Here is a 22,847-nt window from a genome sequence, read left to right on the forward strand (position 1 = left end):
TGTGTGGATAACATCGTATACAGGAAGCACTTGAATATTTGTTTTATAAAAAAAAAAAACTTTTTATTTGCATTTAAGCTAAAAACTTTGCTATATGTGAGTTTACTTTTTTGAAATAAATGGGTGAATGTTATTGCCATGTGAGCACATATATATTTTGAAGGATATTTGTATGATTCAGCATATGATGTTGAAGATGAGTGTGAGGAATTGCTTTATTCCCTTTGGTTCTCTACTTACCATTCAATATGTGTACAATGATGGTGTAGTTTTGATATTCACTAATTGAGCACGTATAGTTACCGGAATCGGCTTTATTGATTTTGGCAATGAATAGTGTGGAATTGGCGCCATCTTCCATCAGTTCAGTTTTAACACTGGAAAAAAGGTAATAGAAAAAGAAACACGCCATAATGAAATCAATCAATAACATAAGCTAAGTCAGAACAAAATATAACAACACATTTGACGGATGTGATATGGTATCGAAAATTTAGATCTACAAAGTGGTGCAGGGTATAATATAGGCGGCCCCGCCCGACTTTAGACTTTCCTTACTTGTTTTTTACTAAAATTGTGTTCCACCCTAGTGCATTAGCCGACTTAAATTTAGTCTATAGATTTTGTAGAAGTCTATCAAATTCTGTCCAAATCGAATGATATTTAAATGTATGTATTTGGGACAAACCTTTATATATAGCCCCCAACACATTTGGGGGCTATATATAAAGGATGTGATATGGTACCGAAAATTTAGATCTACAAAGTGGTGCAGGGTATAATATAGTCGGCCCCGCCTGACTTTAGACTTTCCTTACTTGTTTTTTTTATATAATTATGGACCACATCGGTCCATAATTATATATAGCCCCCATATAAACCGATCCCCCATTTGGCTTGCGGAGCCTCTAAGAGAAGCAAATTTCATCCGATCCGGCTGAAATTTGGTACATGGTGTTAGTATATGGTTTCTAAAAACCATGCAAAAATTGGTCCATATCGGTCAATATTTATGTATAGCCCCCATATAAACCGATCACCAGATTTGACCTCCGGAGCCTCTTGGAAGACCAAAATTTATCTGATTCAGTTGAAATTTGGTACGTGATGTTAATATATGGCCTCAAACACCCATGCAAAAATTGGTCGATATCGGTCCATAATTGTATATAGGCCACATATAAACCGATCCCCAGATTTGACCTCAGGAGCACCTTGGAAGAGCAAAATTCTTCTCATTCGGTTGAAATTAGGTACGTGATGTTAGTATAGGGTATCCAACAACCATGCAGGAACTGGTTCCTAACAGTCCATAATAATATATAGCTCCCATATAAACCGATCCCCAGATTTGACCTCCGGTGCCTGTTGGAGAAGCAAAATTCATCCAATCTGGTTGAAATTTGGCACGTGGTGGTAGTATATGATATTTAATAACCATGTGAGTTGAAATTTGTGGATGATATTCTTTCGTAGAAGTTTCTACGGTGGAGGGTACCTAAGATTCGGCCTGGCCGAACTTACGGCCGTATATACTTGTTTCTTCTTCATATGGGGCCGTTTTGCCCCGATTTCAACCTTCAAACGCTCCAATAACACCATATAATAGTTACTGTTGATGGTTTTTCCCTTCTCAAGATAATCGATAAAAATTATTCCATGCGCATCCCAAAAAACAGAGGCCATTACTTTGCCAGCGGACTTTTGAGTTTTTCCACGCTTCGGAGAAGGTTCACCGGTCGCTGTCCACTCAGCCGACTGTCGATTGGACTCAGGAGTGTAGTGATGGAGCCATGTTTCATCCATTGTCACATATCGACGGAAAAACTCGGGCGTATTACGAGTTAAAAGCTGCAAACACCGCTCAGAATCATCAACACGTTGTTGTTTTTGGTCAAATGTGAGCTCGCGGGGCACCCATTTTGCACAGAGCTTCCGCATATCCAAATATTGATGAATGATATGACCAACACGTTCCTTTGATATCTTTAAGGCCTCTGCTATTTCGACAACTTAATTTTACGGGCATTCAAAATCATTTTGTGGATTTTTTTGATGTTTTCGTCGGTAACCACCTCTTTCGGGCGTCCACTGCGTTCACCGTCCTCGGTGCTCATTTCACCACGCTTGAATTTTGCAGACCAATCAATTATTGTTGATTTCCCTGGGGCAGAGTCTGGAAACTCATTATCAAGCCAAGTTTTTGCTTCCACCGTATTTGTCCCTTCAGAAAACAGTATTTTATCAAAGCACGAAATTCCTTTTTTACATTTTTTTCACAATAACAAAAGTTGCTTCCCAAAAGACGCTCTATCTCAGAAACTAATTGACTTACAGACGTCAAATTTTGACACGAATCATTTGAAGGTTGGTACTATATAAAAATGATACGCATTTAATACTAGCGACGCCATCTATGTGTCAGACCGGGGACTTATCAGCCAACCTGTTATATTGAACAATGCAAAGGCAAAGTTTGTGCCAAATTCGATAGATGTACTTTTGCCACTTTGATTTCACATAACCATATGAAAATCGAGGTTATATTTAAATCTAAATCGATGTGGTTAGTATTTTGTATGGCCACACATTGGAGCTAAATCCGACCACGACAATTTTCACAGTTCCAACAATTATAAAATGCGTTGCATTCAGACTTTTTTGAAATGTATGTTTCTCGGAAAAAAATTGCAAGTTACTTTTGAATAAAATTTTCAAATTACTACTATTATTAAAAATTCTTCAATAAAGCGTTTTCATGCCTTAGAATATAAAAAAATAGTTTGAAATCAAATCTAAGTATCCTGTAAGTATTTTTTAAGTTTACTACGTTTTTTTTAGGTTTTATAGAGGTATATGACGTTTTTGGACGTTTACAACTTTCTGACAGTAGAAAACCAAAAAAAAAAAAATGGTACTCGGAACATCTCTGGCGCCCTTTGATTTGCCATTCATCACTGGCACTCAAAGACCACCCAATAGTTATGTTACATTGACGTTGCTTCTTCTAATTCCGTATGTCAATAATAATTTTTTGCAATTCTATCCCAAACTTCATCAAACCAATTTTGTTTGGGGGGGATGTGAAGTAAATTAAGGACAACAATACAATGTGAAATGACCCTCAGGTAGATGACACACAACCCACCCATCCGCAGTTGTCAAAGTTATCAACATATGGCAATCACTGGGAATATTGTAACTTACCTAATGCCACCTCGGGTTACATCGTAGTTCAGTACATCCTCGCTATGCTTCCAAAATACCACAGATGTTGACATGGCTACATTACGGACCACACAGGATAGCTGTAATGTTGAATCTTGCTCGTAATACTTCTCCTGCAGGGGATCACCAAACTCATCTACAATCATAACTTTAGGAGCTAAAGTCAAAAACAAAATGACCAAAAAGAAAAAGGAAAACATCAAAAACCTTTAGCAAAATAAAAAACGGAATACAGAAAAATTCCACAAAGCACCTCCCCGTCCCCCATTAATTTGAAGCGTTTTCTCGAAAACATTTCAAACCAAGTGGCTAGATTTTTTGAATACCTACCATTTACATGGAGATTAATTTGTATCACCCGGGGCGGATGTGTTGATATCTGGCACTCATATGTGGCCTCATCGTCCTTCTTGACATTGGCTATTTTCAAGCGCCAATTGTTGGGGTATTGAAATTCCATTTTGTAGCGTTTATCACCAGTGTAGGTGTGCAGACCAACCGTAAGCAAATCCAAAGCATTTTCTCCACCTGGATTCCGTCGAACCCATGAGACCTAGGGCAATTAGAGAAGAAAAACATGCAAAAATAACAACAAGGTATTCACTTTCTTTTCTTTTGGAATAAATTTAAAGGTGTTGTCTTCTTTTTTCTTGTTCTTCCCCTACACCAGTTGCAGAGGAAATGGTTCTGTAAGTGAATGGCCAGGAGTCTACGAGCTTTTTCCTTTCATTGAACATTGTTGAAGAATATGCCCCATACTTATGCGATGAGTGTAGTAAATGTAAAAGTACAAGCAACTAAGTCGAAAGTGCAATGAAGTATCTAAAGGGCTTATTATGGTCGTTAAGGAAATTCACAATATTATCAGGAAACGGAAGTTTGTACTGAAACGGACGCACCAACTGCTGCCTTCGTCGAAGTTTCCTAAACAGACCACATTGTTGCATTAAGTTGCATACACAATATAAAACATAATGTACAGTGGCTTATAAGTAGGATAACTTTTTATAGATCTAAACCAACTCTAGATTTCCCATATCAGGAAAATCGGATAAAAAATCTAGACCTTTAAAGTTTGAGGAAATCCAATCGCTAGATATATAAGTAGGCTGGGCAGCTAGCCGCTACCCGTCAGACGGATGGACGGAAATCGCTAGATCGGCTATGAATTTCAGAGTAGAGGTGTGCACGTGACACGATTCACGCGTGAGTCACGCTGATGGCAACGCCGTGAGTGTGCGTGAGCGTGATTAACAAACCAAATGTCGTTCGTGAGCGTGAGTCACGGAAATAATTTCTTCGTGAGTGTGCGTGAGTAACGAATTTCGGAAAATACATTCACGAAAATAATCCCGCCCACGGAAATAAAACGCTAGCGAGTTGAATTCATTTACAATTTTAGTGACACCTGGGATGTTAAGAGTTTAATAACGCTCTCGATTTTTATCATGCTCATTTTTTCAGACACGTCGCTAATTTAAATTACTCATAAAATTATTCGTGAGTTACGATATTTTTCGTGAGTCACGATATTTTTCGTGAGTCACGACATTTTCGTGCGTGAGTACATACTTTCTTTTCGTGAGTGTGTGTGAGTCCTACCAAACAATATCGTGCGTGAGTAAGATGTTTACGTCGTGAGTGTGCGTGAGCGTGAGAAAAATATTACTCATGTGCACACCTCTATTTCAGAGTATATACACTGTTAGAAAAATATGTTTTTCATATGTTCCTATATAAACAAAATGTGTTTCGGGCACAATTTTTAAACACAATACATTTAAGTGCAAACATGTAATGTTCCTAAACTAACACTAATTGTTTGGGACACATATGTTGAATCAATTAGTGTGGGTAAAAATCCAAATTTGTGAAACTTGGGAAATATATTTATGTAAGAGCTACATATAAGTCTAACTACGATCGGCTAATATTTCAAAATTAGAATTTTGAATAACATTGTTTAATAAATAAGAGTATTATGGCCAAATTTGGGAAAATCGAGCGTTGCATATATATGGGAGCTATATCTAAATGTGAACTGATATGGATGAAATTTTCTACGTTTGGTTGATTAATGGTTACTAAATAAGGCCATTATGGTCAGAAATAAAGTTATAAGGGGTAAATTTTTGAAAAACTGGCGATACATATATATGGGAGCTATATCTCAAACTGAACCGATTTGGATAAAATTTTTCAGGTTTGGTTGATTTTACAGGAGATTATCCTGTGCTAAATTTCAGTAAGATCGGTTAATAAATGAGGACACTATGGTCAAAAATAAGGCTATAAGTGGAAAATCGTGCGCTACATATATATGGGAGCTATATCTAAATCTGAACTGATTTCAATCAAATTTCGTACACTTGACCCCATTAATTATACTTCTTGTACAAAATTTGAAGCACATCAGGGCAAAACTTTAGATTTAGAGGCCATATAAGCGCATATCGGGAGCTGTATATAAATCTCAACCGATATCAACCAAACTTGGCTTGCATAGTAAGAATGTTAATTCTACTCCTTGTGCAAAGTTTCGTGTAAATCGGAGTAGAACTTTGGCATTTGTGGTCATAAGGGTGTAAATCGGCGAAAGATATATATGGGAGCTATATCTAAATCTGAACCGATTCGGAGTATGAAATTTGAAGAAGATCGGTTGATAAATTCGTGATTGATGACCAAATCGGTGATAGCCATATATGGCAGCTATATCTAAATCTGAACCGAAAATCAATAGGTATTGTCTTTGAGCCAAAGTAAGCCCTTATGCCAAATTTGTGAACAATCGGATCTAAACTGCGAGCTGTACTTTCCACACAAAAATACACGAACGGACATACAGACGGACAGATATCGCTAAATCGACTCAGGTCTTAGACTGGTCCCTCTTAGCGTTATATACAAATGCACAAACTTATTATACCCTGTACCACAGTCGTATTGATGGGTATAAAAATACTTGAAGTGGCCTTTTACTTCATATGCACCATGACCACACAGTAATTTAATTAAACCATTCGGGACCACTTCTTGAATAAAACTTGCGAAAGATCGATTTGTATGTTTTGTTCTCTTTCAATTTTATCATCAATTTTGTTTGATCCATTTTCTACGGAATAGAAAAGAATTTAATGAATAAATAATGACAAAAATAGTTGATAAAAAATAAATGGGGAGATTACCGAAAAATATCATATAAAATGTGATCTCCCATATTATCAGGCATTATATACTATTTTAGGAGGGATGGTCAAAAATATTCACGCAGAGAAGAAACATGATTGTCACAATCATATTCGAAGAGCAAAATAATATGATAGGAGCTATTTTTGTGGCGACTATGTAACATTTTCACCTGCAACCATGTTAGCTGAGTGAACATGGTTCTAAGAAAAATAAAATTGTCCTCATCTAAAATGTTATGATATTGATAAAAAGAATTCTGTTTCCATTAAAAGACAATGGTCATGATCTAAAATGTTATGGTATTCGTCAAAAATGTTTTTCTTCCAGTTAAAAGAACATGGTCACAACCTAAAACGTCATGATCTTTATGGAATAAAACTTTTTTCGTCGTCGAAAAAAGGACGCCACTTGAGAAAAAAAAAAAAACACAAAATTAACTTTATTTATTTGTTTTTATTTATTTATAAACTAATTCATTGTTTATTTGTATTTATAATGTCGTGCAAACAAATATTTTTACACACTCTATTTTGGTTCAGTTTCAACAATAAGTAATCGTTCCGTATTTACTTCGTGCCAAATGTACAAACGCAGACATCATGTATCTGCAAATAAAAATAAATTGTACCATATTGCAAAATGCAGAATAAAAACAGGTACATTTTTTCAATTACAGTTCCCTTTTTGTGTTCACGTTAAACCACGTGCCACTTCTGAATAAATAAATTAAAACAAAACACAGTAATTCGGTATTCTCCGTCTATTCCAAGCAACAATCAGCACACGAATGACGCGCAAAATGAAAATCGTGTGTACATGCTCAATGCTTTTATAAAATTCTTTTCGCTGCAAAAAAGTTAAAAAAATAAATGGTCACGAAAACAATGTACATGGTCTCTATGGCCATGTAATGGTTCTAGACATGTCGATACGTAACTTATAAAAAAACGCTTTTCCCTGCGAAAAAGTAAAAGAATTGAATGGTCAGGTACATGATTCTCCCGACCATGTAATGGTCTCAAATTCTATCATTTAAATAAAAGAACATGTTTGCGGCATTTGAGAACCATTTAAATGCTTATTGCCAGCATAACTTTTTCTCTGATCGAAAATTATTTTTACAAAGACAAAATACATGGTTTTTGCGACAATTACATGCTCTCAATAAGCATGAAATGGATGCGGCAACCATGTGCAAACATGTTTTTTCTGTGCATGTATAAAGCATTTGAACATAAAACTACTAAAACATGTAGTAGAACACTGTAGTATCACTATAGACTGAATAGTCTAAGTGGGCCTGAAATATCGGCTCATTAATACTTGTCCTTCAATATGTAGAACTGCATTCGCTGTCCCATGTACAGTATAATATTCGACAAATCATATTTATACTGATCTTTTTCATGTGTTATTGTACGTACCGTATGATAAGAACCGAAGAGAGAGAGAGAGAGAGAGAAATACACTTAATTGTAAGCTGTCATTTAGAACTTTGGCTAAAACCATTGACAAGCAACTACACCTCATGGTCATACCACCGGAACCACCGTGATACAATGGTTAGCATGCCAGCCTTGCATACACAATGTCGTGGGTTCGATTCCTGCTTCGACCGAGCACCAAAAAGTTTATCAGCGGTGGATCATCCCACCTCAGTAATGCTAGTGACATTTCTGAGGGTTTTAAAGCTTCTCTAAGTGGTTTCACTGCAATGCGGAACGCCGTTCGGACTCGGCTATAAAAAGGAGGTCCCTTGTCATTGAGCTTAACATGGAATCGGGCAGCACTCAGTGATAAGAGAGAAGTTCTCCAATGTGGTATCACAATGGAGTGAATAGTCTAAGTGAGCCTGATACATCGGGCTGCCACCTAACCTAACCTAACATATGGTTATCAGGGATGGAAAATACAATTTTTAAGAAAGTACCAAAAAGGTATTTTTTTTTTGAGAAAAAGTACTTTTCCCCAAAATTAAACAACAAATTTCATTGGAAGATTATTGTCTTGTGTAGGAAATAAAATTTTGTTTGTCAACTTCTCAATTTCAAATATTTTTGTTTAGTTTTATAGCCGCTTACAAAGACTACCGTAGTATTGTAATCACAGTCGCCATAGTTGGTAGCATTCCTCCAAAAATATTAATTTTTTACTGTTTATAAGATTGGAAGATTACTTTAAAAATTTTCTATAGATAAATAAAAATAAATTTTAGATAAAATTTCCTATAGAAATACAATTTTGACAAAATTTTCTATAGAAATAAAAGTTTAACAAAATGTTCTATAGAAATAAAATTTTGACAAAATTTTCTATAGAAATAACATTTTGACAAAATTTCCTAGAGAAATAAAATTTTGGCAAAGTGTTCTATAGAAATAAAATATTGACAAAATTGTCTATAGAAATAAAAGTTTGACTTAAGTTTCTACAGAAATAAAATGTTGACAAAATTTTCTATTGAAATAAAATTTTAACAAAATATTCTATGGAAATAAAAGTTTGACAAAATATTTTACAGATATAAAATTTTGAAAAAAATTTTCAATGGAATTAAAATTGTGACAAAATCTCCTACAGAAATAAAATTTGGACAAAATCTTCTATAGAAATAAAATTTGGCAAAATTTTCTACTGAAATAAAATTTTGACAAAATTTTCTATTTAAATAAAATTTTAACAAAATATTCTATAGAAATAAAATTTTTACAAAATATTCTATAGAAATAAAATTTTGACAAAATTTTCAATGGAAATAAAATTTTGACAAAATTTTCTATAGAAATAAAAGTTTGACAAACTTTTCTACAGAAATCAAATTTTGACAAAATTTCCTACAGAAATAAAATTTTGACATAATTTGCTATAGAACTAAAATTTTGACAAAATATTCTATAGAAATAAAATTTTGACAAATGGAAATAAAATTTTGACAAAATTTCTTACAGAAATAAAATTTGGCAAAATTTTCTATACAAATAAAATGTTGACAAAATTTTCTATAGAACTCAAATTTTGACAAAATTTTCTATAAAAATAAAATTTTGACAAAATTTTTTTATAGAAATATAATTTTGACAAAATTTTTTTATAGAAATAAAATGTTGACAAAAATTTCTATTGAAATTAAATTTGGCAAAATCTTCTATAGAAAAATAAAATTTTGACAAAATTTTTTATAGGTATAAAATTTTGACAACATTTTTTTATAGAAATAAAATTTTGACAAAATTTTCTATTGAAATTAAATTTGGCTAGATCTTCTATAGAACAAGTATATACAACACTAAGTTCGGCCGGGCCGAATCTTAAATACCCACCACCATGAACCAAATATTAGGGTTTCCTTTGAAATTTCAGGTGGGCTAGAGGACTTGAGGACACTTCCCGAAGATAAATTTAAAGATTTCACCTATGAGGACTATATCAGATTCTGGATTTATAAGAACCATTTTTGTTTGAGTTTTAGAGGACTCATTAACATCTCTTGTAAGTGTGCAAGAAAATTATAAAATAACGTCTTGATTTGAAATCTTAAATCTGTAGAAGTAAAATCTGGAAATTTTACATTGAGTTTCAAGCAATTTTCATGATCAGTGCGCCTTCTACACCCTCAAGAAGTGAAGTCGGTCTATATGGAGGCATTACCAAATGGACTGATAAAAACTTAATCCGATACACGTTTTTGTGAGCCTAAAATACCAGAATATTTACAATTTCAGGCAAATCAGATAAAAACTACGGTTTCTAGAAACCCAAGGTTAAATCGGGAAATCGTTCTTATGAGGGCTATACTAAAACATGGACCGATACTCACTGTTTTCGGAACACCTCTTTATGACCCGAAAATACCTCTAGATTTCCAATTTCAGGCAAATAGGAAAAAAACTTCGGATTCTAGAAGTCCAAGAAGTAAAATCGGGAAATCGGTCTATATGGGGGCTATACCTAAATATGGACCGATACTCACCATTTTCGGCACACCTCTTTACGATCCCAAAATACCTCTAGATTTCCAATTTCAGCCAAATTGGATAAAACCTACGGTTTCTATAAGCCCAAGACCACAAATCGGGAGGTCGTTTTATATGGGGACCATACCAAAACATGGACCGATACTCACAATTTTTGGCACACGTATTTGTGGTCCTACAATACCCCTAGATTTCCAATTTCAGGTAAATTGAATAAACACTGCGGTTTCTATAAGCCCAAGAAGTAAAATCGGGAGATCGGTCTATATGGGGGCTCTACCAACATATGGACCAATACTCACAATTTTTGGCACACGTATTTATGGTCCTGCAATACCTCTAGATTTCCAATTTCAGGTAAATTGAATAAATACTGCGGTTTCTATAAGCCCAAGAAGTAAAATCGGGAGATCGGTCTATATGGGGGCTATACCAAAACATGGACCGATACTCACCATTTTTGGCACACATATTTGTGGTCCTACAATACCTCTAGATTTCCAATTACTGGTAAATTGAATAAAAACTACGGTTTCTATAAGCCCAAGAAGTAAAATCGGGAGATCGGTCTATATGGGGGCTATACCAAAATATGGACCGATACTCACCATTTTCGGCACACCTCTTTATGGTCCTAAAATACCTCTAGATTTCTAATTTCAGCCAAATTGGATAAAAACTACGGTTTCTATAATCCCCAAATCGGGAGGTCGTTTTATATGGGGACCATACCAAAACATGGACCGATATAGCCCATCTTCGAACTTGACCTGCCTGCAGACAAAAGACGAGTATGTGCAAAATTTCAGCACGATTGCTTCATTATTGAAGACTGTAGCGTGATTACAACAGACAGACAGACAGACGGACATCGTTAATCGTCTTAGAATCTCTCCCTGATCAAGAATATATATACTTTATATAGTCGGAAATCGATATTTCGATGTGTTACAAACGGAATGACAAACTTATTATACCCCCGTCACCATTCTATGGTGGTGGGTATAAAAAAAAAAATTTTTTTATAGGTATAAAATTTTGACAAAATTTTTTTATAGAAATAAAATTGTGACAAAATTGTCTATTGAAATTAAAGTTGGCAAGATCTTCTATAGAAAAATACAATTTTGACAAAATCTTTTATAGATATAAAATTTTGACAAAATTTTTTGTTGAAATGAAATGTGTACAAAACATTCTGAAGAAAAACATTTTACAAAATAACATTTTTTGGAGTTTTTGTTAAGATTTTCTCCAAATGTTGGTACATTATTTTTGTCTCAAGTTTCAAGAGTGACTGTAATGGTTCCCATTATTTTAGTACGCGATCGATAACTTCTTATCTAGAAATTGCTCACGTGGAAGCGTAATATAGAATCACATGCTTTTTTCGACCAAAACATTATTGATATTGAATAACTGCATTAACTTGTTTGTTTCGCCAATTTTATTCAAGACCATTAACAAATAAGTTTGTTAAAGACTTTCTCAAAATATTTTGACAAAACTATTGTACCATAAATCTGATATCGGTTTAATCAGTATACACAAATTGTACTAAATCATTCGCGGGGGTACTACGGTACTGATCAGGGTGGAAAAGTACTATAGTACTGCATTTTCCATCCCTGATGGTCATACAAACTCTCTCTCTCTCAATGTGATATGAATGCTAAGAGATTCGTGTACTACTCTCAAACACTGTTCATCACAAGAGTGCAATGACTAACTTTGCTCTTTTCGATGTCATTTCTTTTATTGCCTGTGTCCTTGCCTTAGTGGAAAATTAAAAGAAAATTCTATGCAGGATATAAGAAAAAAGTATTCTCCCTCGCCCCAAACGGAAAAGAAGAAAAAACCATGGGAAAAAGTGAATCTATTCTATATACTCGTACTTGTTAATACCTCTAGCATTTGACCGGAACAAAAAACCCTTCCTACTGCAACTAAAGTGCCGGATCATATTCCTACCATACTCCTTGGCCATCCACCCACTTACCACTATGTTATTTTAAGCCTTGATGTTTATAGTACATCTTGCTATGTCTTTGAGGGTAGGATACTTACAGTCTTATCTTGAAGCAAGGATATTCTGCAATTTAAATGTATACTACTACCCGCTTGCACTGTCATATTGGTTGGTTTTCCCACCAGCTGAACGTCCTCAAAATGTGGTCCATATCTGTAAAAGAAAAACAAAAAAGCAAGAAGAAGATGGTGAGACACTAAAAGTTATTTGTATGGCATATAACAGTGTTACAAATACATATAGTTGGGAAAAAAAGGAGCGGGGGGTGTTTAAAGGTCCTATGAAAGGAAATGCACAAAAACATTTCCGAGTGAAATAAATACAAAAAACGAAACGAAAACGAAAAACAAAAGATGGAACAAGTGTTGCTACAACTGGATGCAACAAAACAAGTGGCCATAAATGTTTCGTAAAACAACCTGTAAAAGTCTAGCTTTTTTCGTTGTGGCTTTGCATTTTAATAAACTTATCGTTTATCGCAAAGGATGGCAAAGGAACAGCCATTTTGGGCTTAAGGAAAGTCGTTACACGTTATAGGGGTTTCTTTCGATTATCATTTTCCTGGTCAAAAACAATTTCCCGGTAGCCGATGACTATGCAAATCACTAATATTTGCTGAAGAGACGCTGAGAAGGAGTATGATTTTCTCAAATAGGTTTGAAGAGCATATCGTTATTTTTGCACTGCACCCAAAAAAAAAAGTGAACCCACCGTGGAAGAAAATGTTGGTTTATTTTAGAAAATTTTAACTAAAATAGCTTTCTAATTGCAACATGTTACAAATAAGTTAATACTTTTTGTCAAGTTGAAGAAAATTTAAAAAAAAAAATAATTTTTTTCTATTATTTAAGAAAATTTCATATGTTGAAAGAAAAAATTGGATTTAAAAATTGTTAAAATGTCTTTAGCGCTGTACGATGTTCGAGACACGTACAATTTTAGTAAAATTTACTAATTTGAGAGACTTATGAACTCAATTTGAGCCAACTTCTGCCATTTTAGGAAAATATGAACTAGTTTATTTTTTTACCAAATTTGTGCACTATATTTGTATACAACTTTTTTTTCTTATTTTTAGTTCACGTCATTAAAGTTAGCAACAAAATATTCAAATAAGGAACATTTATTCATATTGTGCACAATTTAACTAAAATCCACTAATCTTCATGAACTAAAATAAAGTTCAGTTGGCATTAGAGCCCCCTTTTTTCTGGGTGTGGAAACATGGTTAGGTTAGGTTAGGTTATGTGGCAGCCCGATGTATCAGGCTCACTTAGACTATTCAGTCCATTGTGATACCACAGTGGTGAACTTCTTTCTTATCACTGAGTGCTGCCCGATTCCATGTTAAGCTCAATGACAAGGGACCTCCTTTTTATAGCCGAGTCCGAACGGCGTTCCACATTCCAGTGAAACCACTTAGAGAAGCTTTGAAACCCTCAGAAATGTCACCAGCATTACTGAGGTGGGATAATCCACCGCTGAAAAACATGGTATATATCTGTCAAAAAGTATTATTTTCTCGTCATATATGACATACCTGGCGTTATCGCATGCATAATTTCCGAGTCATTTTCCAGGTCAAAAACAAAATCCAGACAGCCGATATGTATGCAAATCAGTAGTATTTTGCTGAATACGCTACACGCTGAAAAGGAATATAATCACCTCAAACTTGCTGTTATTATACCCTCCACTATTGGATGGGGGTATATTAACTTTGTCATTCCGTTTGTAACACATCGAAATATTGCTCTAAAACCCCATAAAGTATACATATTCTGGGTCGTGGTGAAATCATGAGTCGAACTAAGCCTGTCCGTCTGCTGAAATCACGCTAACTTAAAGCTATCGACTTGAAACTTTGCAAAAGTAGTTGTTATGGATGTAGGTCGGACGGTATTGCAAATGGGCCATATCGGACCACTTTTACGTATAGCCTCCATATAAACCGATCCCCCCGATTTGGCCTGCGGAGCCTCTAAAAGAAGCAAATTTCATCCGATCCGGCTGAAATTTGGTACATGCTGTTGGTATATGGTCTCTAACAACCATGCAAAAATTGGTCCACATCGGTCGATAATTATATGTTATACAGCCCCCATATAAACCGATCCCCAGATTTGGTTTGCGGAGCCTCTAAGAGAATCAAATTTCATCTGATCGGGCTGAAATTTAGAACAGGGTGTAAGTATTTGGTCTCTAATAACTACGCAAAAATATAAACCGATCCCCCCGATTTGGCCTGCGGAGCCTCTAAGAGAAGCAAATTTCATCCGATCCAGCTGAAATTTGGTACATAGTGTAATTATATGGTCTCTAACAACTACGCAAAAATTGGTCCACATAGGTCCATAATTATATATAGCCCCATAGAAACCGATCCCCCTTTACGAGAAGCAAATTTCATCCGATTTGAAATTTGGTACGTGGTGTTGGTTAACCATGCAAAAATTGGTTCATACCGGTCTTAATTATATAACTCCTATTTAAACCGATCCCCAGATTTGACCTGCGGAGCTCTTGGAGGAGCAACATTCATCCGATCCGGTTGAAATGTGGTACGTGGTGAAATTTGGTATATTGCGATAGTATATGGCCGCTAACAACCATGGCATCGGTCCATATCGGTCTATAGTTATATATGTCCATCCCCAAAAATAATCTACCAAAATTTTATGTCTATAGAAATTTTTGTCAAAATTTTATTACTATAGAGAATTTTGTCAAAAGTGTATTCCGTAGAAATTTTTGTTAAAATTTTATTACTATACAAAATTTTGTCAAGATTTCATTTCTACAGAAAATTTTGTCAAAATTTCTATAAAAAATTTTGTCAAACTGAATTATATACATATTTAATCGGCCGTTTTCTTATACCCTCCACCATAGGTTGGGGGTATATTAACTTTGTCATTCCGTTTGTAACACACCGAAATATTGCTCCAAGAACCCATAAAGTATATATATTCTGGGTCGTGGTGAAATTCTGAGTCGATCTGAGCATGTCTGTCCGTCCGTCCGTCTGTTGAAATCACGCTAACTTCCGAACGAAACAAGCTATCGACTTGAAACTAGACACAAGTAGTTGTTATTGATGTAGGTCGGATGGTATTGCAAATGGGCCATATCGGTCCACTTTTACGTATAGCCCCCATATAAACGAACCCCCAACTTTGGCTTGCGGAACCTCTAAGAGAAGCAAATTTTATCCGATCCGTCCGTCCGTCTGTTGAAATCACGCTAACTTCCGAACGAAACAAGCTATTGACTTGAAACTAGGCACAAGGTGTTGTTATTGATGTAGGTCGGATGGTAGTGCAAATGGCCATATCGGTCCACTTTTGCGTATAGCCCCCATATAAACGAACCCCCAACTTTGGCTTGCGGAACCTCTAAGAGAAGCAAATTTTATCCGATCCGGCTGGTACATGGTGTTAATATATGGTCTCTAACAACCACGCACAAATTGGTCCACAGCGGTCCATAATTATATATAGCCCCCATATACACCGATACCCCGATTTGGCTTGCGGAGCCTCTAAGAGAAGCAAATTTCATCCGATCCGGCTGAAATTTGGTATATGATGTTAGTATATGGTCTCTAACAACCATGCCAAAATTGGTCCACATCGGTCCATAATTATATACAAACCGATCACCAGATTTGACCTCCGGAGCCTCTTGGAAGATCAAAATTGATCTGCTTCAGTTGAAATATTGTACGTGGTGTTAATACATGGCCTTAAACACCTATGCAAAAATTGGTCGAAATGGGTCCATAATTATATATAGCCCCCATATAAACCGATCCCCAGATTTGACCTCCGAAGCCCCTTGGAAGAGCAAAATTCATCCGATTCGGTTGAAATTTGGTACGTGATGTTAGTATATGGTATCCAACAACCATGCAGGAAATGGTTCATATCAGTCCATAATTATATATAGCCCCTATATAAACCGATCCCCTGATTTGACCTCCGGTGCCTCTTGGAGAAGCAAAATTCATCCGATCTGGTTGAAATTTGGTACGTGGTTGTAGAATATGATATTTAACTACCATGCCAAAAGTGGTCCATAGTGGTCCATAGCAGTCCATAATCATATATAGGCCGCATATAAACCGATCCCGAGATTTGGTTTTGGAGCCTCTTGGAGGATCAAATTTCATCCGAGTCAGTTGAAATTTGGTGCATTGTGCTAGTATATGGCCGTTAACAACCATGCCTAAATAGGACCATATCGGTATTAGAGCATTGCATGAGAACATTCATTCATAGTGCACACAACTGCACTCATGAAACGGTTCGAGAAGACTGAAAAATCTTCGTTGATCGAATGAATAGAATGAGAACACTGGCTTGATCGAATCGGTTCGAATGAATGTAAATGTATGAATGAGACATGGTTTGAATCACACCCAATAATTCAGTATCGAGTGAATGTTGTTGTGACGTCACATCATTGAAGTTGTGTATTTGTTTCCATTCTCGGTCGCAAGCAAACATTCGATTGCATTTGGTGAAACGGGATAATCGAGAATACTCGAACATTTAGCGGGAGTTTCGGGAATTTGCAAAGTTCTCGAATATGTTATGACAAAAAATGGAATCATGCTTAATGAGAAAAGAAGTCATACAGTTTGTGTTTCTTTAGATATAAGTGTGTAATTAATAGTTAAGCTTATTGACGATAAAATTAGTAATTCTAACAAGGTAAATGTTTAAAATTGTTATGTTTTTATATGTAACTAGCAAAAGTACATTTATTTTTGTATTTTGTGTCTGTTTTTTATAACATCCAACATAGGAAGGGGGTATATTAAGTTTGTCATTCCGTTTGTAATACATCGAAATATTGCTCTAAGACCCCATAAAGTATATATATTCTGGGTCGCGGTGAAATTCTGAGTCGATCTACGCATGTCCGTCCGACCGTCTGTTGAAATCACGCTAACTTCCGAACGAAACAAGCTATCGACTTGAAACTTGGCATAAGTAGTTGTCATTGATGTAGGTCGGATGGTATTGCAAACGGTCCATATTTTATCAAAATTTTATTTGTATAGAAAATTTTATCAACATTGTATTTCTATAGAAAATTTTATCAAAATTTTATTTCTATAGAAAACTTTGTGAAAATTTTATTTCTATAAAAATTTTTATCAAAATTTTATTTCTATAGAAAATTTTATCAAAATTTTATTTCTATAAAAAATGTTGTCATAATTTTATGTCTATAGAAAATTTTGTCAAAATTTTATTTCTATAGAAAATGTTGTTAACATCTATAAAAAAATTTATCAAAATTCTATTTCTATAGAAAATTTTGTCAAAATTTTATTTCTATAGAAAATTTTGTCAAAATTTTATTTTTATAGAAAATTTTATCAACATTATATTAGTATAGTTCGGCTTGAGGTCATATGAATAAAAACAGATGTTGTTGTTTTTTTGAGTTGTATTTTTATTTAATATTATCCAATATTTCGAAACATCTCCGATGTTCGTCTTCAGGGAAATTTTTTTAGAAGTAAAGAACAATGAACTTATTCGCAAACGAGTAAATCTATAAAAAAAATTTATTTCTATAGAAAATTATTAACATTTTATTTCTATAGAAAATTTTCTCAAAATTGTATTTCTATAGAAAATTTTGTCAACATCGTATTTCTATAAAAAATTTAATCAAAATTTTATTTCTATAGATAATTTTATCAAAAATTTTATTTCTATAGAAAATTTGGTCAAAATTTTATTTCTCTAGAAAATTTTATCAACATTTTATTTCTATAAAAAATTTTGTGAAAATTTTATTTCAATAGAAAATTTTGTCGACATTTTATTTCTATGGAAAAATTTTGTCAAAATTTTATTTCTATAGAAAAAAGAAAAATGTTTTATTTCTTTTAAATACGAATGCCTCTTATTTTTATACGAAAAAGTGAATTGCATTTTTAACGATTACTTACTATAATGCCCAAAAATATCATCCCAAATGTTTCTCCTAAAAACTAGAGCAATATTTTGTTTTGCTGTTAATACCTTTTTATATAGAAATGCATAAGGTTTTGTCCACTTTATGTTATTTTTTTTTTACTTCATACACAAGCGCCTTTCCAACAACTTACATCTAAACAAACGTACAATACATATAAAAGTTGTTGTTATTGTTACTACGTGAGGGCAAAAAAAGATTCGAAATCCTCGATTCCTTCACTTTGTTTTCGAAAACAATTTGACTCGTTGTGTTTGATCCCGAAGACTGAAGTTGTTTGATTGACCGTTTCATACAACACAAACGAGAACGAGTTATGGTTGTATTCGAACTTACAAACATCGGTCCAAACGGGAACGACTACAAATCTCTACCTTACTTGTTGGGCTTCGAGATGTTCTCGAACACAAAAATATATGACCGATGCAATGCTCTAATCGGTATATATATATATATATATATATATATATATATATATATATATATATATATATATATATATATATATATATATATATATATATATATATATATATATATATATATATATATATATATATATATATATATATATATATATATATATATATATATATATATATATATATATATATATATATATATATATATATATATATATATATATATCCCTTAGATAAATCGATCCAACCCAAGTTGGTCCATATCAAGTTCATAATTGTATATAGCCCCCATATAAGCGATCCCCATATTTCTGCCTCTCTACGTACCGTGCAAATTTCATATCGATTCGTAATTATTTCTAGACTTACCTATGCATACCTTTCTTGTCTAATGTATACCACGTATGGACTAACTCACAATTTAGAAAACGATGTTAAGAAGTTTTAAGATACCGCAACCCAAGTAATTCGATTGTGGATGACAGTTTTTCGTAGAAGTTTCTACGCAATCCATGGTGGAGGGAACATAAGATTTGGCCTGGCCGAACTTATGGCCGTATATACTTGTTGTTGTTTAATATATACCTCGTATGGATTAACTTACAGTTGAGAAGACGGTGTTAAGCAGTTTTAATGTACCTTGCCATCGGCAAGTGTTACCACAACGCAAGTAATTCGATTGTGGATGACAGTCTTTAGTACAAGTTTCTATGCAATCCAAGGTGGAGGGTACATAAGATTCGGCCTGGCCGAACTTACGGCCGTATGTACTTGTTTTTGAACTGGGAACATGGTATATTTTTGTCGCCAAACTTTTATTTTCTCTTCAAACATAACATCCTTGCCGTAATCAGATACATAATTTTCGAAAACACACACACAGGTTACACATTATTCGTCCAAAAACGACATTACGCTTTGGAAATATGTTTGAGGTTATCATATTCCATTTCTGGCCCTTTTTACCGCATTCCTCGTCACAGGAAAATCCCAATCGAAGTTCAAAATTCTGGCATACCATTGTTTGTCAAACCTTCTTTGGGTCTCTCTATCTCTTTAACATATGAAGTTGCCCACAGGCAACATTGGAGTCGAAAGGGGGTTAATTCGCAACAAATCATATGGACTATATAGAATCGAAATCGAGATATTCGAAGACTTTAATTTTAATTTGTACTTCTCATTTCAAGTTTATTAGTTTTAGGGCTAAGAAAATATGGAAAAAACGAAAATGTGTTTGTGTTTCCGAATATCGGAACAAGGGGAACGACGAAAGTTTTTCAAAGGAGATTATTTTTTTTGCTCCATGCTGGAGGGAACATAAGATTCGCCTTACATCCTGGGTCCTTTTGAGGTGAATTAATTTAGTTTCTTTGACCAATTTTAATATTTAATTCGTTCTTACTTTGTTCCATGATGATTCAATTCAGAAAATGTATGTCAGTATACTTCAAATTGTACAAGCAATTTATTTAACTATAAATGTCATCAATTCAAATTATTTTAAATATTATTCACAATTTACTGAATCAAGTCCAGCTGTCCTTTTATTACAGGTTAAAAAAAGTTAAATAATTTAAATCAATTATCTTTTGAACTAACTAAGCTTGTGATATCACTCAATTTATGAGCAGTAACAAATGTTGTCTACAATGCAATCAATGATTGAAAGGTGTCATCACATACATATATCGTTATTGATGACAAACACATTTCGTTATTGATGTATGCATTTGGAATTTATAAATATGTCTGTGCTTCATATTTCTTCGCTCTAATCAATCAATTCATCAATCAAGAATCAGTTCATAAAGTCATGACCCTATCTCGACGTATCTTGATTGCATCTATCACTCGAATTGATTTTAATTAAAAGTTCTCATTCCCACATGTAAGATGCAAGACTGATGATTAATAGGGGTTTTTCCCCGGGAACGAGATCCCGGGAATTTCCGGGAAATTGCTATTTTTCGCTCCCGGGAATTCCCGCACTTCATTCCCGGGAAATTTTGTTTACAATATTTTATGTATAATAGAGGGTTTTATGTTATATGGCAAATGATTGTTGAAATCTAGTTAAAGTTGATTTTGTAAGTGTAATGTGAATAACTATGGTACCAAGTCGTAGTAGTTGCCTTGTGGAATATACATAATCTTGGGCTCTAATCCAGAATCCAACGGGCTCCCAATTGTTAAAAGAAGTTTGCACTTTATAATTTATGATTGTCATATTTCTGTAAACCGACATTCCGATAGACTGGTAGACTGAGTAAACCTTTAAAAACAACTGGACATTTTACCTTATGTAACCCACGTTGACAATTGCATAATTTCAAAATTTCATAATTAACAGGTTGGATGATAAGTCCCCGGTCTAACAAAGAAAAACGCATTTTTTTGTCAAAATTCGTTTTTATACCCTCCACCATAGGATGGGGGGTATATTAACTTTGTCATTCCGTTTGTAACAAATCAAAATATTGCTCTAAGACCCCATAAAGTATATATATTCTGGGTCGTGGTGAAATTCTGAGTCGATCTGAGCATGTCCGTCCGTCCGTCCGTCTGTTGAAATCACGCTAACTTCCGAACGAAACAAGCTATCGACTTGAAACTTGGCACAAGTAGTTGTTATTGACGTAGGTCGGATGGTATTGCAAATGGGCCATATCGATCCACTTTTTCGTATAGCCCCCATATAAACGGACCCCCAAATTTGGCTTGCGAGGCCTCTAAGAGAAGCAAATTTCATCCGATACGGCTGAAATTTGGTACATGGTGTTAGTATGTGGTCTTCAACAACCATGCAAAAATTGGTCCACATCGGTCCATAATTATATATAGCCCCCATATAAACCGATCCCCCGATTTGGCTTGCGAGGCCTCTAAGAGAAGCAAATTTCATCCGATCCGGCTGAAATTTGGTACATGGTGTTAGTATATGGTCTCTAACAACCATGCAAAAATTGGTCGACATCGGTCCATAATTATATATAGCCCCCATATAAACCGATCACCATATTTGACCTCCGGAGCCTCTTGGAAGACCAAAATTCAACTGATTCAGTTGAAATTTGGTACGTGGTGTTAATGTATGGCCTCAAACTCCCATGCAAAAATTGGTCGGTATCGGTCCATAATTATATATAGGCCCCATATAAACCGATCCCCAGATTTGACCTCCAGAGCCCGTTGGAAGAGCAAAATTCTTCCCATTCGGTTGAAATTTGGTACGTGATGCTAGTATATGGTATCCAAGAACCATGCAGGAATTGGTTCCTATCAGTCCATAATTATATATAGCTCCCATATAAACCGATCCCCAGATTTGACCTCCGGTGCCTTTTGGAGAAGCAAAATTCATCCGATCTGCTTGAAATTTGGTACGTGGTGATAGTATATGATATTTAACAACCATGCCAAAAGTGGTCCATATCAGTGCATAATCATATATAGCCCCATATAAACCGATCCCGAGATTTGGTTTTGGAGCCTCTTGGAGGAGCAAATTTCATCCGAGTGAGTTGAAATTTGGTACATTGTGCTAGTATATGGTCGTTAACAACCATGCCTAACTAGATCCATATCGGTCTCTAGTTATATATATCCCTCAGATAAATCGATTTCCAATCACTCAAAAATTGGTCCATATCAAGTTCATAATTGTATATAGCCCCCATATAAGCGACCCCTATATTTCAATTCTGGCTCTCTACGTACCGTGGAAAAAGTCCATATCGATTCGTAATTATTTGTAGACTTAACTATACATAATTTTTTTTGTCTAATATATACCACGTATGGACTAACTCACAATTTAGAAAACGATGTTAAGAAGTTTTAAGATACCAAAACCCAAGTAATTCGATTGTGGTGGAGGGTACAAAATATTCGTCCTGGCCGAACTTACGGCCGTATATACTAGTGATTATTCAACATAGTTCCCTTCAAGAGCGATACAACGATTATAACGACCTTCCAATTTTTTGATACCATTTTGGTAGT

The 22,847-nt window shown here is 34.6% G+C and overlaps 1 protein-coding gene across 1 annotated transcript in view; it reads right to left on the reverse strand.

Moving 5' to 3' along the window:
* dpr20 (defective proboscis extension response 20) overlaps positions 1–22,847 on the reverse strand; it is a 376,137-nt gene that overhangs the window by 17,642 nt on the left and 335,648 nt on the right. Inside the window, exons 4-7 of the mRNA XM_075307662.1 lie at positions 12,462–12,576; positions 3,559–3,781; positions 3,208–3,385; positions 241–377 (exon numbers count right to left, since the gene is read on the reverse strand). Coding sequence (XP_075163777.1) covers positions 241–377; positions 3,208–3,385; positions 3,559–3,781; positions 12,462–12,576 — 653 coding nt within the window. The remainder of the gene's footprint in view (positions 1–240; positions 378–3,207; positions 3,386–3,558; positions 3,782–12,461; positions 12,577–22,847) is intronic.

This window comes from Haematobia irritans, chromosome 4, assembly GCF_050003625.1.
Source record: "Haematobia irritans isolate KBUSLIRL chromosome 4, ASM5000362v1, whole genome shotgun sequence".
Lineage (NCBI taxonomy): Eukaryota > Metazoa > Arthropoda > Insecta > Diptera > Muscidae > Haematobia > Haematobia irritans.